The 17,244-nt window shown below is 34.5% G+C and overlaps 1 protein-coding gene across 2 annotated transcripts; it reads left to right on the forward strand.

Annotated features, from left to right (window-relative positions):
* The first annotated feature begins 5,375 nt into the window (after positions 1–5,375).
* On the forward strand, positions 5,376–17,218 carry LOC123891509. Of its 2 annotated transcripts, XM_045941388.1 has the most exons (11): positions 5,444–5,680; positions 6,450–6,543; positions 6,886–7,803; positions 8,552–8,673; positions 9,285–10,263; positions 10,491–11,015; positions 12,286–12,608; positions 13,973–14,071; positions 14,160–14,285; positions 14,962–16,784; positions 16,819–17,218. In XM_045941388.1, the coding sequence occupies exons 1-10, from the start codon at positions 5,555–5,557 to the stop codon at positions 16,747–16,749; spliced, it is 5,100 nt and encodes a 1,699-aa protein (XP_045797344.1). In that variant the 5' UTR covers positions 5,444–5,554; the 3' UTR covers positions 16,750–16,784; positions 16,819–17,218. The 2 variants fall into 2 exon arrangements, with proteins under 2 accessions (XP_045797343.1, XP_045797344.1); XM_045941387.1 differs by having other exon boundaries at positions 5,376–5,680; positions 14,962–17,218.
* Positions 17,219–17,244: the final 26 nt, after the last annotated feature.

Raw genomic sequence — 17,244 nt, forward strand, 5'->3', positions numbered from 1 at the left:
GGAGGGGAGAGAAGGAGAAAGATATCATTACCATTTTAATTATTTTGACATAATTGTCCTCATAATTATTTAAAAAAATGCCAAAATTATCCATTTTTTAGTTCTAATATTTTTTTTTTCAAACTTTTTTTGATTGTTAGGCATGTCTTTTTATATTCATAAACTGTTGTGCTAATTTTTTTTATATTACATTGTTATCTTGTAAAGTTCATATAATTTTTTGAATCAACGTTGTTATTTTTTTTTTATAAAAAATCAACGTTGTTACTTACTTTGTACCCGCATCATATTAGTATTTATATGCACTATTATATTTTTTAAAATATCATTAAGTTTGTTATGATATAACTTATAATACAAGAGTTTTTTTTTTTTTTTTACAATATTAGTATTAGTACAAGATCTTTATACTTATAAATAAATATTACTTTTCTTGTACAATATTAGTATCAGTACAAAGTTTTTTTTGTTAATAATTATCAAAAAAACTCTTTTAAATATATTTATAGGTAATTTAAACTTATAAATATTATTTTTGGGTTAGATCAATCATAAAAATTGAGAAAATATTGTGGATATATAAGTTAATTCGCACCAAGTAGCTATAAAATTGTCGGACTACATGAAAATTATAAGGATAAAAAAAGTAAATTAGTTTTAAAATCTCCCTCCTCCCCCTCTTGAACCAAACATATATCTAATTAAAATCTCTCACCTCCCCTCCTCTTCCTTCTTTTGAACCAAACATATGTGTAAATACAAATTTCACCTCCCCCTCCCCTCACCTCCCTTCCCCTTCATTAAAATACCCCCCTCCCCTCCCCCTATGTTGAACCAAACAGACCCTCAGGGAATCAATTTGAAGCTCAACCTTAGCAACATGTTTCTTTGCAATTTGAAGACTTTCATATGTTCTCCGAAGCTCTACCGTTAAAGGAGTAAGTATTTTGTTCTAATTGTATAATAAACAACTTTGAAAAGATAGATTTTATGATGGATATCTTATATCTCTTTAGGTAAAACATATGGATAAAGACTCTAATATGCATTTTAATAAATAAGTATATACTCTAAACATAAGTTGCCATAGTTAGAACCTGAATATTTTTTTAATAAAATGTGTAAGTTAATATGGATGTTATCGAGTTTAGTGATAAATGGATGTCTTATTAACATAATCAAGCAACTCTACACAAGTCTTATTAAACAAAATATAGGCATCCTTGTCAAATGTGTTGAAAGTGGTTATTTTTTTTACTATCGTACTTGACATTAAGCTATAGGAGAAACATATATATAAATATAAATAGGGGTTATGATAAATTCTTAGTATGACTTAATACAATTAAAGTTAAGCCAACTTTGTAATATATCAAAATTGGTATTTTAATTGTGTAAAAAAAAATGGTATTTCAATAAAATGTCTAGAAGTTTACCATTTTTTTTTATTAACAAAATCAGGGTAATATGATTAGAAATTAGAAAGGGCCGTATATTATTTCTTAATATGGTGAATAGTAAAACGATGTTTTTTCTTTAGGCCTCTCATGTATCTTTTATACTCTTAAATATTTCAATTTTGTCCTTGATAAAAAATTTGGTTCGCAGAAACCGAAGTTTTTTCTAGTTCAAATTCAGAGAAAATTCGGTTAACATAGCAACCGAAGTTTTTATTGAAGGGCAAAAAAATAAAATTAAAGGGGGAAAAAGAACCATGGGGGCATAAAGAGAAAACATATAGTAAAACATGGATAATGAGAAGCCCAATCCCTATTGGGCTCATGAACCGCCCACTTGGCTAATTCATGTGCTACCCTATTTCATGATCTCCAAACCTAAACAATTGATGATTCATTGTGCTCTCTTCTAGAAACCTAGCACACCTTATAGCAATTTTGACCCCATTGAGTTATGGAAAAATTCATGCTTTGAACTGCTCTGACGATGGTGCTTGCATCTAATTTTATAATGATTCTGCACGACTAATAATGATCGACTAGATCTAGATCTTCATGATGACTCATAGATTCAACAAGCATCACATTATTTGTGCCCTTTTGAACCCGAGTTGCCGCTCCAACGCATCTTCCATCTTCCCTACCCAAGACTAGTCTAAATCCCAATGGCCATCACCCAAAGAGCGAGCAGCATCTACATTGAGCATTAGGACGTCCTTGGGAGGGGGAGGGGGGCTCCAACTATTGTTTTGACGGCGCATCTAAGATTTGATGTTTTTTTTGTGCTCGTTGTTTGATTCGATTGATACTCATGAAAGATCTTCATAGCTCAATACACCATCTCTGTTGGAGGTACGTACTTTCCTGGAAATACTTTGCATTTTCTCATATTTTGACACATTAAACACGTAATCCAACAAATCCGGTAAATTTTTAATTTGCATATTCTCTAGGTTAAGAATAAGGGGTGACACAAGCCAAACTTGACACACCCATTCACACACTAGAAAGATATGATTAATGGACTCAGTTTTTGAGTTACAATTAGAACATATAAGGTCACACCAAATACCACTAGCAAACAACTTTTCCTTAACTGGTATAGTATTATTGAGAACTCGCCATACAAGATGAATTTGTTTTGGGGGGGACAAACAACTTCCACAACTTTTTTCATCTAGGGTCATCATCATAGTCCGTGCTAGTTGGTTGTTTTTGTTAAGGATTCTTTCACTCCATAATCAGTGGCGTATACAGGACCCTGAGTCGGAGGGTTCAATTTTTTTTACAATATATATGTGGATAAATTAAGAGCGTCCATATATCAAGGTAGTGATAGATATCTCAACTTTGTTGGTATCTCTATCATTCTCCGTCTTCTATCCGTAGCTCATATTGTTATTAAAAAAGAAAATAAAATATATACAAAATTGGGGGACATAGACCTAACCTAGTGCACTCATGAGCGCGTAGCATAATTAAAAATATCAACTTCTAGTAAACATATAAACCGTTAATTTTAATAAATCTCTTCTTCTCTCTCTCAATGCCGGGTCTCGAACCGTGTTCCTCTAGATTGAAGATTACCTCCTCAACCAAGTGACCTCTCGTTAAATTTAATAAGTCTCATTAACATATCAATCAAATTTAAATCCCTCCCTAAATATATAATATATTTAATATAAAAAATTACATTGTACTAAAAAATTATATACATTGTAACTACTCTCATTCTTGAAGTAAGATGTATATAATTTTTTAGTACAATGTAATTTTTTATATTAAATATATTATATATTTGGGGAGGGATTTAAATTTGATTGATATGTTAATGAGACTTATTAAAATTAACGAGAGGTCACTTGGTTGAGGAGTTAATCTTCAATCTAGAGGAACTCGATTCGAGACCCGACACCGAGAGAGAGAATATGAGACTTATTAAAATTAACGGTTTATATGTTTACTAGAAGTTGGTATTTTTAAGTATGCTAAGTGCTCATGGGTGCATTGGGTTAGGTCTCTGTCCCCCAGTTTTTGTATATATTTTATTTTATTTTTAATAATAATATGAGCTACGGATAGAGGACAAAGATTGATAAAGATACCAACAAAGTTGGGATGTCTATCCCTACCTTGATATCTGGACGCTCTTAATATATATATATATATATATATATATATATATATATATTGTAAAAAAAATTGAACCCCCTGACTCAGGGTCCTGGATACGTCACTAGATACATAAGGTGCAACTACTGCTGAAACAGTGAAAAAATGACCGAGGGTGCAAGCGATAATTTTGAGGGGATTCACCACTAAAATACATATAGAAATTTGATATAATGTGAGGAATTGAGGGGTTCAGTTGCACCCCCCCCCCCCCCCCCCCCCCCCCCCCCCCCCCCCCCCCCCCCTTGGTGTAACCTGGCATTGCCCCTGTCCATAATGACCTGATATCCCAATTTTAGTGAATAGTTTCCATCATTTGTTCCTTAGCTATAGCATAAAACTTTTTTTTTTGAACAAGAGCTAGAGCATAAAACTAAGACATAGTAAAAGGAATTTCAATTGCGACTCCACACAATCTTAGTTGTACGGAACTCAGGTCTTGACTCTAATTAGCACACATTAGCTCTGAACCCTTTTTGTCTTGTTTTAGATCCAGTGGTCTGTCTTGACTCAAGTTATCACCATAACTCATCTTTTGAACGAAGGATTACAATTATCTCCTAATTACATACTAGACTCAAAATGACTCAAAACATTGAATGATCACCTTATGGTCATGCAATAACTAAAGTAAACAGGGATAACAAACATCACATAAAGTGAGTTATCACACCCCCAAACTTGAATCATTTCATGTCCTCTGGTAATGCGGTAGATAGCATAGACCATTAAGAGATACTCACTTTATTGACACTAAAACAGCACATTCAGACCTCAAGCTTCAAACCTTGGATTGCATTTCAAAGATTGATATAACTTTTGTATGTCAACTATCAACAACAGCCTTGCGTGTGTGCGTGTATTGCCTACTACAGCTAACCAGAGACATGCTAGGATCCTTCTTCAAAACTACTCAATCAGTATACTAAGCACCCTTTTTCTCTCCTACAACTTAGAGTTTGGGTTCAAATTTCAGCAAGGGGGAAACTATAGTTTTTCATGATTCTCAGATGCTTTTTGATTTTTAGCATGCAGGGAACACCACTTAAGTTCATTTTACCTTATGCTTTAGGTGCTACTCCACCTTTTCACCTGACTAGATCTCACTTGTAATGAGTCTAACCTGTTACTCTGAATGGAGCACTCTACACAGCACTGTTCCTCCAGTTTCGGGCACAGAAACTTCTCATATAACACCTGTTCCTCCAGATTTGGCACAGGGACTTATTCTATCTTTTTCTTCTTTTTCACATATAATTTTTTTTTCTAGAACCATGTGGTGTCCCATCATAAATCAACCATATCCATCAATCAAGTAATCAAGTTTGTACTCCCAAACTTAGTCCTATATCAAGAATCAAAACAAAAATTTCATCAATCCTACAACTACATTTACTTAAGATCACACAAACTCTGTTAAGTGTCAAGAAAATGCTTATTGCAAAATGCACAATTTTTGACCACTGCACGTACGCCAATGCATAATTTTCATCACTAATATTTTTAATTGTCTATTAGTAAAAATTATAAAAATTTAATATTTTGAAAATACTTATCAAAACAAATTAAACAAGATCTTATTATATATTAATATTCACATTTATATATTATTAAAAAAAAAAACGTTCAAAAACAGAATGGTATAATTAGGGACGAATGTAGCACCGTATTTATTTTCTTAGTCTGTAGAAATTAAATTGAGGTGATTTTTTTTGTAATAAAATGACCAATATTATTTGATGACGTGATAGAACGAAGAAATGCAATGATGAAGACACGAGTCGCTTCATTCTCTTACATAATATCTTCCGTATTGGTCATTTCGTGACCGCGTTGCCACTCACTCACTCCTGAAAAAGTACAAAAACGGTTATTCCTCGTTTCTAGAGAGAGAGAAAAATAAAACTCATATAGAGAGAGAAACCATGGATAACTCCATTGACCTCAAAACCACCACAACCACGGCGGTTTCCGATAACCACAACACCACCACCGTCATTCAAACCAAAACCAAAGAAGAAGGCGAAGTCTCTTCTTCTACCGATGGCGACGTAATCTTCTTCTCAAAACCCTAACTATTTTTTCAATTTCTCGTTTCTGCGATTTTTTTTGGTCTGCTTTCGGAATTTACTTGTTGATGTTTAGATCTGAATAAAAATCAACCGGTTTTGTTTAGCTGATATTTGCGAACACTGTAGCGCAGAGTTTTATGCTTCTCTGTTGCTTTAACAGTAGAAATGAAGAACGAGAGAGCTTAAATTTTTTTGAAAGCATGTGGTGGAATCAATTTTTTGTTCCTGTAAATTTAATTTATGTGTATTTGTTAATTAGTAGTTTAGCGATGTTTAGCTGTAAATCTGAACTAGTTTGCAAATTTATCTTCTGTAGAATTGATATTACAACATTCAGTTTTGTTTAGTTATGATTGCTAATAACACTGCGGTGTTGGAATATATGCTTCTCTGGTGAATTAAGCAGTAGAAATGAAAATTAGACTGTAGCAAAATATGAAAGCATTTGGTGGTGTAATTGTAAATGTGTTGTTCTTGTAAATTCAACTCAATCGGTATGGATTTGTTAATGAGTAATTTAACGTTTAATCTGTACTAGCTTGTAAATCTAACTGATATTTCAACAATCATTTTGTTTAGCTTATATTGTCAACACTGCGGTGTACGATTTTATGCTTTTTTTTGCCTTGAACTGTTGTATTGTAATATGAGAGCATCTCAAAATTTGAAAGTGTGTGGTGGAATCAATGGGCTGTTCTTGCAAGTTTAATTGATATGTATTTGTTGATGAGTAATTTTTTTACACCAGGAAAAACCTAATGGCTCTACTGTGCAAACCACCCTTGCTACAGGGTCCAGTTCTGTTCCTTCTTTGAAGCAAATTACCCAAGGCGTTCAGGGTGGTAAGTCTTGTTAACTGTCAATTGATTGTCACTCATCTGGCACCATAAATTTCTTATTAGTCTTGGTTTATGGAATTGGAAACTTCGTCATAATTTTGGCATGTCATGTGTGTGAAACACTTTGAATATATGGTGCTCTAATCTATCTTTACATGTTGGATACAGCCGTTTTACTGTTTTTTGCTTTTAATATTGTCTTGGTGTTTTCTTACATGAATGGAATTTTTCTCTTCTTTTATTCTAAATGTGTTGTGTACTCATATCAGTCATAGGTAAAAGCCATGTTAATTTAATTGCATGTACAATTTATGGAGTGTAAATTTTGGTGGTAATGTTTTACAGGAGGCTCCAATAATATACAGATGCGAACGACTACACAACCAATTTCACGGAAGAGCATAAAAAAGAGTGAATTACCCCCTAAATCTTCTCCATGGGCTGGTCATGCAAGCAATGATACAAATCTTGTGATAAGGTTTTCCGATGATGACAGTGGTAGTGACATTGAAAATAAAGGCACCGATTCCAAGTTGGAAAGAAATATCAAACGACCTAGCTCATCCTTGGAAAATTCAAACAAGTTACAGTTACAACAAAATGCTAGAAGTTTGCACAAGGAAATGCCCAAGAAATTGCCTTCGAATCGTACATTTGTCTCATCAGTGACCAAGATGCCTAGTTCTAATTCTAAGGGTGCTGGATCATGGTCATTGGGACAAGGACAACAAGCTAGAAATTTCAAACCAATGAACAAAACTATAGCTAGCCGAGAGCGTGGACCTGACCAAGGAGCAGTATCAAATGTCAATAAACTTCAGGATTTGCGCCAACAGATTGCACTTCGGGAAAGTGAACTTAAGTTGAAAGCAGCCCAGCAAAATAAGGAGTCTGCTTTAGTTTCGGGTAGGCATCAGAATGCCACAAACCTTAAGAATGACACAACTAGGAAAAATATTTCAGTCTCCTCAGGAGCTGCACAATTGGGGCCAGAAGAACGAGATAGGAAGCGGATGAAACTTGATACATCTCATGATGCCCCTCAAGCTGTTGGTGGTCAACAAGTTCCCATTGTAAAATCTATATTACCATCAAAAGATTCTCTGTGTGAAAACATTTATCCTCAGGAGAGAAACAAGGTTAGTCATAACCAAAAAGAGATTCCATCATGTAGAGGAGAATCAACAATCATGAAATCACAAAGGCAACCTGACAATTGTTTTGGCAACTCATCACAAAATATGCCTTGTAGATCAACAGAAGGTAAACACTTTTCTTTATTTTGTCCCTAACTTACACATCTTGGTGAACAAATTATCTCGGAAACTTTGTTGTACTATTCTGGATTTTAGAAATTTATACAGCGTTGTGAAATATCGCCGCTATAGTGCAGCAGAATTATACAAACCATTATTTTTTTTTTTTGATAAGCTATACAAACCATTATTATTCTGCGATAAGCGATTTAGTAGAAAGTGTCGTCAAATAGTGGTTTTAATAATGGTATAGCACTGAAGCGTAGCAGAATTATAACAAATCACTATTTTTCCGTGATTGTCAACATTGAGTTAAAGTATATTTTAATGTCACTAGAAGCAGCAAAATGTGTGTTACTTGTACTCGGTAAATCCCCTAATCTCTAAAATTGAAGAATATCCTTCAAATATATGCCTGCATGCACACACACGGGGTTGTGTATTCATTTCAACAATTCATTAGCTTGTATCATGTGGTTGTCTCATTTCTCGGTTTCCTGATCACACATTTTTGTAAGGCTGCTTCTAAGTGTGACTGTAGATTTGATGTCATATTTTTTGGTCAAAATATAAAATTATATTGCCTTGTCATGATAACGTGTAAAAATATATTATTGTCTAATTTTACAGTTGCTTTGGTTTAAACATTTAGGTAAGTATGTCTGCTTGATTCCACCTATGCCCAAATACTTGTCAGTAAAACATGTGCAAGTCTTTTTCTGGTTAGAATCTCATGGTCTCATCATACTTTGTAGGTGATGTCAATAATGGTTGCAATCAGATTGACAAAAGTAGCAGCCTGGTTGACCATTTTGCAGCTTTAAACCAAAGTCCAATGCCAGGAAATATGCCGTCTAGCAGTGTGCCAACTAATTTAGTGAGTTATAAATTGCCATTAATACGTTTATATGTATTTGGTAATTTTTTTGTTTGTTTAGTAATTGATCGGAAGTCATAAGTCATAATTTTCTAAATGAAAATTTACATGTACTGGGTGAATTTACTGAACACTCTGTCTGATGTGTTATTGCTTGCTAATCAACCATATTTAATCTTCCTGCTCTTCTAAAATTTTCAATTCTTCAGAAATTATGAATGACTGATCAATGCAATTTACTATGACCTATAGTTTGATTCATGAGATGCACCAACTTTCTTAACGTGCAATTGCAGTGCCACTCTTGGTTGATGTTCTTTAAAGAGTGTAGTTAATAATAGGTCATAGATTAGCCAAGATAAACCTTTGTCTATACAACAACAGTCATTCTAGTATAAATTTGAAATTCTTGACATCATGTAATTTTTGGTGTCTTTATATTTCCAGAATAGTATAACACTATAGGGTTACTAAGTCGCTTCCCGAATAAACTACTTACAGTAAGCAATTGAATGGGGTCCCTGATATACCTTTTATAATCATTCTGTTTTAGTTGTGTTGTTGTGATTTGTGTTGAATTTCCTCACTTTCTCCTCTCGTATCTGACTCAGGAACCACTAAGTGTGACTCAGGAACCACTAAGCAATGCTGTTATTATGAATCATAATGCAAATGTCTCAGAGCATAGCAGTATTGATTTACAGTCATTTTTTGGCATGCAAGAATTGATAGACAAGGAGCTTGAGGAAGCTCAAGAGCACAGGCATAATTGTGAAATTGAAGAAAGAAATGCACACAGAGCTTATCTTAAAGCTCAGAGGTCTTTGCTTGAGGCTAATGCTCGATGCAACAATCTTTATCACCAAAGGGAATTGTATTCAGCTAAGCTACGATCTTTGATTATGAATAATTCCAGCTTTTCTTGGTCTTTGGGACAGCACCAGCAACTTGATATAGGTCTAGATTGCTTACCTAAACTTGGATATGAAATGCCCACATCAAGCCGTCTGAGGCAGGCTGAATATAATATTAATAATCCTAGTTTTGATTCTAATGATCAAGGCATCAATAATAGGCAATCTGATACTTCCCATCCCCACACAAATGGAGCAAATTTAGGATCTGAACCTTGTGTTGAACCAGATGCTAGTACATCTGAGCCATTGCCTCAAAGGGGTAATCGTGATGCGGATGGAGTGTATTCTCCTATGGATGAATTTGACGCATCAGATAATGAAAATGAAGAGATTTTTCTAGCTGGACATGCTTCTAATCATTTTGACGCTGAATATCATAGAAATCAAGACTCCAAGGCAAAACAAATGGACACAGATACTGCATCAAATGCCAATTGTTCCACTGATAGTCCTGAGGATTCTTTGCTTCTTGAAGCAACATTAAGGTCTGAATTATTTGCACGATTAGGGAAAAGAGCCATGAAGAATTGTAGTCCGTGCAACAACATTGATACTGCTGAACTAGGTGCTGAAAATGAGGTTGGAAGTGAGAAAAGCCGAGTGCATCACGGCGCTGTCCCATTGTCTAATGCAGAAAACATTGATCCTAATGCAGAAATCAATTATCCTAAAGGTGATATATTTTTCTTTCTGGAATGTACATGGAGTCAAGGATCTAGAAGTATTGTGTTGTCAATTTTGGTATTTTGGCATGATTAGGTACTGGCCATTTATTCAGGCTTGAGATCAATGCTTGTTCTTGTTAGAAATCACAAGTTGAAGTTAGCTGTAGTTAGTTAAGTTTTGACGAACTTTTAAATTTATCATTATGTTCCTGATTATTGTGTTCTTCAAATCTAGGCATCGAGGGGAAAGAAATGAACATCTATCTGGATTCCAATGAGATTCAAAGTCAGCAAAACATTGGTGGAAATACTTCGAATGCCATCTGCAGTGCTGGTTCAGGTGATCAAGGAGACATGACTTCTCAGGGTCATCACCCAACTAATCCAGCGAACATTCCACCATTGTTTAGGAGTGCATTTAGTGAGCTGAGAAAAATGTCACCATTTAGTTCAAATCAATTACCAAATCAACATAATTCCACTCATGATAATGATGGTGAAAGTCAAAATGCCACCTGCCTTAGTTCTGATGAAGCAAAGAGGAACAACATCTTGGCAATCTCAATGTCTGTCACCATTGGGAATTCACTCTCAGAAGAAGGTCCTTATGGCTGCAGTCCTGAAGTTGATCCGTTTTGGCCACTTTGCATGTATGAGCTGCGAGGAAAATGCAACAATGACGAGTGTCCTTGGCAGCATGCTAAGGACTATGGCGATGGAAACATTAATCAGCATCAGCACACTGATTCTAATAACGGAGGTATAAAAAATTAGTTACAGTTTGAAACCTATATATTTTGCCTCCGTTCTTGTTGTAACTTGTATGGTGGAACTTTCTGAAATATCCATGTCAATGTGGTGATTTCTATTTGTATTTTTGGGGTGTTTCCTGAAGCTGAACTAGATATTGTTTGAATATAGGAAATAATTAGGCTAATGAAGGATGAATGGATTATACTGAATAACTGAAACGAATGTAGTCCTATGTTACACTGGATTTAATGTTTGATTTGGGAGGTTTATAATTGTTTTTATCCGGAATCAAAGGTCAAGTTTTGTGTCCGCGTGAGCCTAGCTCAATCAGTAGGACATCACATTTTATATGTAGGAGCCGGGATTCGAACCCCGGACACTCCGCTTATTAACCTTAAAGGTGAAATTCTAGCCACTAGGCTACTTGAGCCAAAAAAAAGGGTCATGTTTTGTACTGGGTATGTTTGATTGAGGATGCGGGTGGGTTAATGATTCATGGGTATATGATTTATGGTCCTTATCAAATCTGGTGATGTGCTAGAAATAACATTAAATATTTTCACCAGTAATCAGGTTGAATCAAATTTGCATTGAATGCATGTTGCTAATCTTTAATGACACTACTATTGGTGGTATGTTATAACTGCAAGCCCCATTGAACTTTACACAATCCAGGCTCAGTAATGTGGTTAAATTTTGGGGTTTAATAAATGTGGGGAATATGATAATTGATTGGTAGTTGATATTTTGGTTGTTGAGCTTGTGTGAAAGGAACTGCCTCCATAGATCGATATTTGATATGATCGACATTATTGTCTAGAACAAAATAAAAATGCGATTCATTTTGAATTTACTTCACTGAATTCTGCTGAAATTACATGAGAACTATTCATATACAAAATATCGTTCTAGAACTGACAGTACCTGAACAGTGAGTTAACGATTTTTCAATGGCTTATTATTATGTTGCTTGGACTTGGAATTAGAAGAAAGACTACTTCTATTGTACACCTGATGTGAAGTGCAATGTTGGGGAAACTAAATTATGTGACAGAATATGAAATTTGAATTTACAAGTGCTGTGACACTAGTATTGACTATTAGACATGTTCTTGTATTAATATACTAATATATGGATTAGACATGTTCTTGTATTAATATACTAATATATGGATTACAATTACCAATTCTTAAGTATGAATTTATTATGATATTAGCCGCTCTTTATTATTGTTATTAAAATTATCTTCTCTAAAGAACTGGTGCTGTTTGAGCAGACTCTCGAGATAGATTGCCGCTGCATCAACAAAATTGTAATGGTGTGACCAAAGTTACAAAGTATCACAAAGCTACTATTCTACCAACTTACCATGTTAGTTTAGATGTTCTGAAAGCGGATCAATTTGCATACAAGCCGATTACTGCACATAGGATTGCTCAATACTGGCAGCAGCATTTCAGTATCACTCTGGGTTCTTTGAATTTGCTACAAAATGGTTCACCTGCAGATGGTCCATTATCACATGGTGGTGATGAACGCATAGAGGTCCGAGGGGCGTGGAGTAAACAGTTATCTTTTCAGTGGAGAAATGGAGTTGGGGTTTGTTGCTTCTAACTATCATATTACTTTTCTGGTTTATTCAAATATATTGTCTTTAATTATGGTTAAGTACTTAAGTCTAACACCACAATGCAAAAGTGAGCACCATAAGTCAATTTTAACTATTTTTTGATGATTTTATCTTGTAGGATTTTTTGTCCTTTATATAGTTATAATATAAATAAGAAGTTAAGAACCATACTAGATAAATTGGGAAACTCCTAGAAGAGTTGCTTGCAATTGAATTTTTATTGTGCCTACCGAGGGACCTAGAATTTGTAAAACGAGATAAATCTTTTTTGTTTAGCAATCTATAATTATTCCAAGAACTTTTGATTTTGTCCCAGTATTCTCGGTGGATTAGGTTGCATGACAGAAAAATATGAAGCCCTCCCTTATTGATGTTTATGCCTTGGATTTTGTATGGCAAGGCATATACACTAATTTATTGCTTATTTGATTAGCTTATTAATTTATTTGACCAATGCAGATGTTTTTGATAATTGAGATTTTCTCAAAGCTACTAGCATTTGAACTTATAACTTTTATTTTTCTTCATATTTATCCTCTCTTATATTAAAATATACAAAATATTCACCAAAAATAACAAAAAAAACCCTAAGATTTATAAAAGAAAGATAAAATTACTTTAAAAATTATGAATATATCATTTTATTATATCATCTTGTTTCATTTAGTATGTGTAAGAATAAGAATAAAATTGATAAGATAAATTTTCTAACTTTTAAATGGTAAATAATTTGAAATAAATTAAAATAGAAAAAGGATAATTGTTTTATAATCAGATAAACATGTTATTAAATGTCATTTTATATATATATAAGTTGGTTCAACAACTAATTTTACAGAATACTTCAATTTTAATCAGCTAACTTATCATTTATTTTTGGCCTATTTTTGCCAAACAAAGCTTTAATGCTTCTGCACTGGAACTGACTTATCACACTTCTATGATTGGTATGATATTGTACTGTTGAGTATTTAAATGATCCCCTATTTGAAGTCTAGGATTTGAAGTATAAACATATCTTGTAACGGCTATATAAATAGCCGACTCTTGTCCTACACTAACAATCGTATCCTGCACTACAAAGAATAGCTGTCATTAGCAAGGGCTGCTGTCATTTAACTCACCACTGACTGTTACCCAGTTATTATAATATCATATTTTTCCTTAACTCACCACTGACTGTTACCCAGTTATAATATCTCATATTTTTCCTGGTGAACAGCTCTTGATTAATCTTGCCTTGACTTTATGATGAACAGTATAATATAGTAATGCTGAATGTCTTGTATTGGTTTATTCGTGCTAACTTCCCCTTTATTTATTGCATACTTAGAATCAGATTAAACAGGCTATGGCTGATAGTGAGCAAGCCGTTGAGATGGCTCTTCTTATTCTCAACCAGGAAATTAATAAGTTGCAGGGGGTGCGAAAGGTAACAGTTGTCAATGCATTTTCTGTCTCTGTGGTTAGTGTTTGAGTTTGCTTATGTATTTCTTCATTTCAAAAACATGAATTTTTAGGCTCTATCTGTACTGACCAAAGCCCTGGAGACTAATTCAACATCTGTGCTAATCTGGATAGTTTACTTGCTCATTTACTATGGAAGTTTTGGACCAAACGAAAAGGAGGATATGTTCTTGTGTGTGGTATGTTTTCTTCTTTTTTATGGAGCATGATCTGGATGATTTTTCTTTCTTATATGGAGAATGGGGAGTTTTTGATAATATTGGAAGTCTAGGAGTTTCTATTAATGGTAAACCACAATATCCATTGGGCCTCCTCTATTATTTCGTAGCTTTATTCTTTATACCAGCAGTAGGTAGCACCATTATAAATTACCTTCTAGGCCTACTGGTTAGGCTTGTGGGACGAGTAAGCATGGCTTTCTGACTAGCTTTTATTGGCACATTGAGTTCACTGATTCACTATGAAATCTGTCATTTTAAAATGCTAAATTTTGAGAGTTTGTTCTATCCTTGGTTATTGACCCGCATGTATTGTTAGATATTGATAGCTAAGGTTCTATAATTTGTTTTAAGACTGGTTGTTGTCGTCATGATATTCAGCCAGTGATGGGTGAATGAAGGAGATAAAAATATTAAAGACAATATTGGCAGGAAAATGACTGGTCCATTCTCTTTGGACATATATAGGAGAGACATAGTTGCTTTCATAATTTCCTTAAATTGTTTGAGAAGAAAGAGCCTTTATAATTTATCTCGTAGACTCTACATGAATTGCTTTTTAACTTGTTAGTATGTTAAACCCTCCTTACAACGACTGATTATGTGACCTTTGGAATTTTCAACTGATGCTTTTCAGGTTAACCACCATAAAGGATCTTATGTACTGTGGATCATGTACATCAATAGTCGGAGAACGCTTGATGATCGGTTAGCTGCCTATGATTCTGCTCTCTCTGCTCTCTGTCAGCATGCGTCTGCTGTTCCTGAAGACAGGACATGTGAAAGTGCATGCATCTTAGATCTGTTTCTGCAGATGATGGATTGTTTATGCATGACGGGGAATGTTGAGAATGCCATTCAGCGAAGTTATGGAGTTTTCTCAACTACAACTAAATCTGATGAGCCTAATCTTCTGTTACTATCAGATATACTCAATTGCTTAACAATTTCTGACAAATGTGTGTTATGGGTTTGTTGTGTTTACTTAGTTATTTACAGGAAACTGCCTGGTGCTATTGTTCAGAAGTTTGAATGTGAGAAAGATCTCCTTGACATTGAATGGCCCTCTGTCATTTTATCAGAGGATAAAAATGAGAGGGCTGTTAAACTTATGGAAACAGCAGCTGAATATATAAACTCGTTTGCCTTCACAATGAAAAGTGAAGCTGATATCAAGCATGTTCAGCTTTTTGCTCTAAATCATCTCAGATGCATGGTTGCTCTTGATAGCCTAGAATGCTTAAGGAGTTTGTTGAAAAAATATGCTGAGATTCACCCTTTCTGCATAGAATTGGTCCTGGTGTCGGCTCAAATACAGAAACGAGAGTTTGGTGTTGATAATTTTGTGGTATTTGAGGATGCAATTAGTAGATGGCCAAAAATAGTTCCTGGAATCCAGTGCATTTGGAATCAATACATTGCAAATGCTATCCATAATCAAAGAATTGACCTTGCACAAGAAATTACAGTCCGATGGTTCCACTCTGTATGGCAAGTGCAGGATCCTGCATCTGCAGGAATGGATGCCACCGACGATGGTAGTTCTTGTGGCTTATTGGGATTAGGTTCAAAATTTGTTTCCGACACATCAAATTCTATTCATAAACAGATGGATATGATGTTTGGATATCTTAATCTGTCTGTTTATCATTTTTTCCAAAATGATAAATCAGAAGCATGCATAGCAGTTAATAAGGCTAGGAATACTGTCAATTTTGTGGATTTAGAGCAATATAGAAGAAAATATGCAATGTTCCTGGTTTGTGATGCATCAAGTTTGAAGGAGGATGATCCAAAGAGTGCTATTAAGAAGATGCTGGAAGTATATATGGATGGTTCCTCCCAGGCGTTGCTAGCTCCTAGGATGCTAACAAGAAATTTTCTTAACAACATCAAGAAGCCTAGATTACGGAATCTCATTGGCATCATATTAAGGCCAGTTTCATTTGATTGCTCTCTACTAAATCTGACACTTCAATCATGGTTTGGTGCATCTCTTTTACCTCAAACAGCGAGTGAACCAAAACATCTGGTGGATTTTGTTGAAGGCATTATGGAGGTAGTTCCTTACAACTTTCAATTAGCTTTTGCTGTTTGCAAACTTTTGAGCAAGGATTACAGTTCTTCTGATCTAAACTCAACCAGTCTATGGTTTTGGGCCTGCTCAACTCTGGTCAATGCAATTATGGATGCCATCCCGATACCACCAGAATATGTCTGGTTGGAAGCTGCAGCGTTTCTGCAAAATGATATGGGCATCGAGGCAATATCCCAGAAGTTTTATAAAAGGGCTCTGTCAGTGTATCCATTTTCTGTTATGTTGTGGAAATGTTACTATAAGCTGTTTTTATCCATTGGGGATGCAAACAATATTCTTGAAGAAGCAAAAGAAAGGGGTATAAACCTTGATTTACTAACTAATTAAATGTCAGGTGGAAGGAAACTCATTGGCCAAGTTTGGTACTATCACAAGAGTACTCATTGGCCAAGTTTGGTACTATCACAAGAGTCCTCAACGTAGATAATTTTTTCGCTCAATATGTTAGAATATTTCCACATATTTGGAAGCAATTTTGGTGACAGAAATTTCTTAGAGTACAGGTAAGTATAATGTGAATACAATAGCAATGTCAAGGTAACTTCTTAGGAATATAATCTACAATTGGGCTGAAGAAAATTTTGGATAACTGATCTTCCTTTTGCTGCCTTCATTTTTGGATAACTTCTTTTTCACATACTATGTTGGGAATGTTAATGTACTCTTTTTAACATTTTAATCCCATAGGTTATTGTTTGTCAAAAAAAAAATACTATATGTTATTTATTGTCAGAAAAAGAAGTATCAGTTTGCTATTTTACAGATGAATGAAAGAATGTTTTTGTTGTGATGATTAGTGTTATTCTTTCAGTTCATTGTCAA

This window comes from Trifolium pratense, linkage group LG6 (genome assembly GCF_020283565.1).
Source record: "Trifolium pratense cultivar HEN17-A07 linkage group LG6, ARS_RC_1.1, whole genome shotgun sequence".
NCBI lineage: Eukaryota > Viridiplantae > Streptophyta > Magnoliopsida > Fabales > Fabaceae > Trifolium > Trifolium pratense.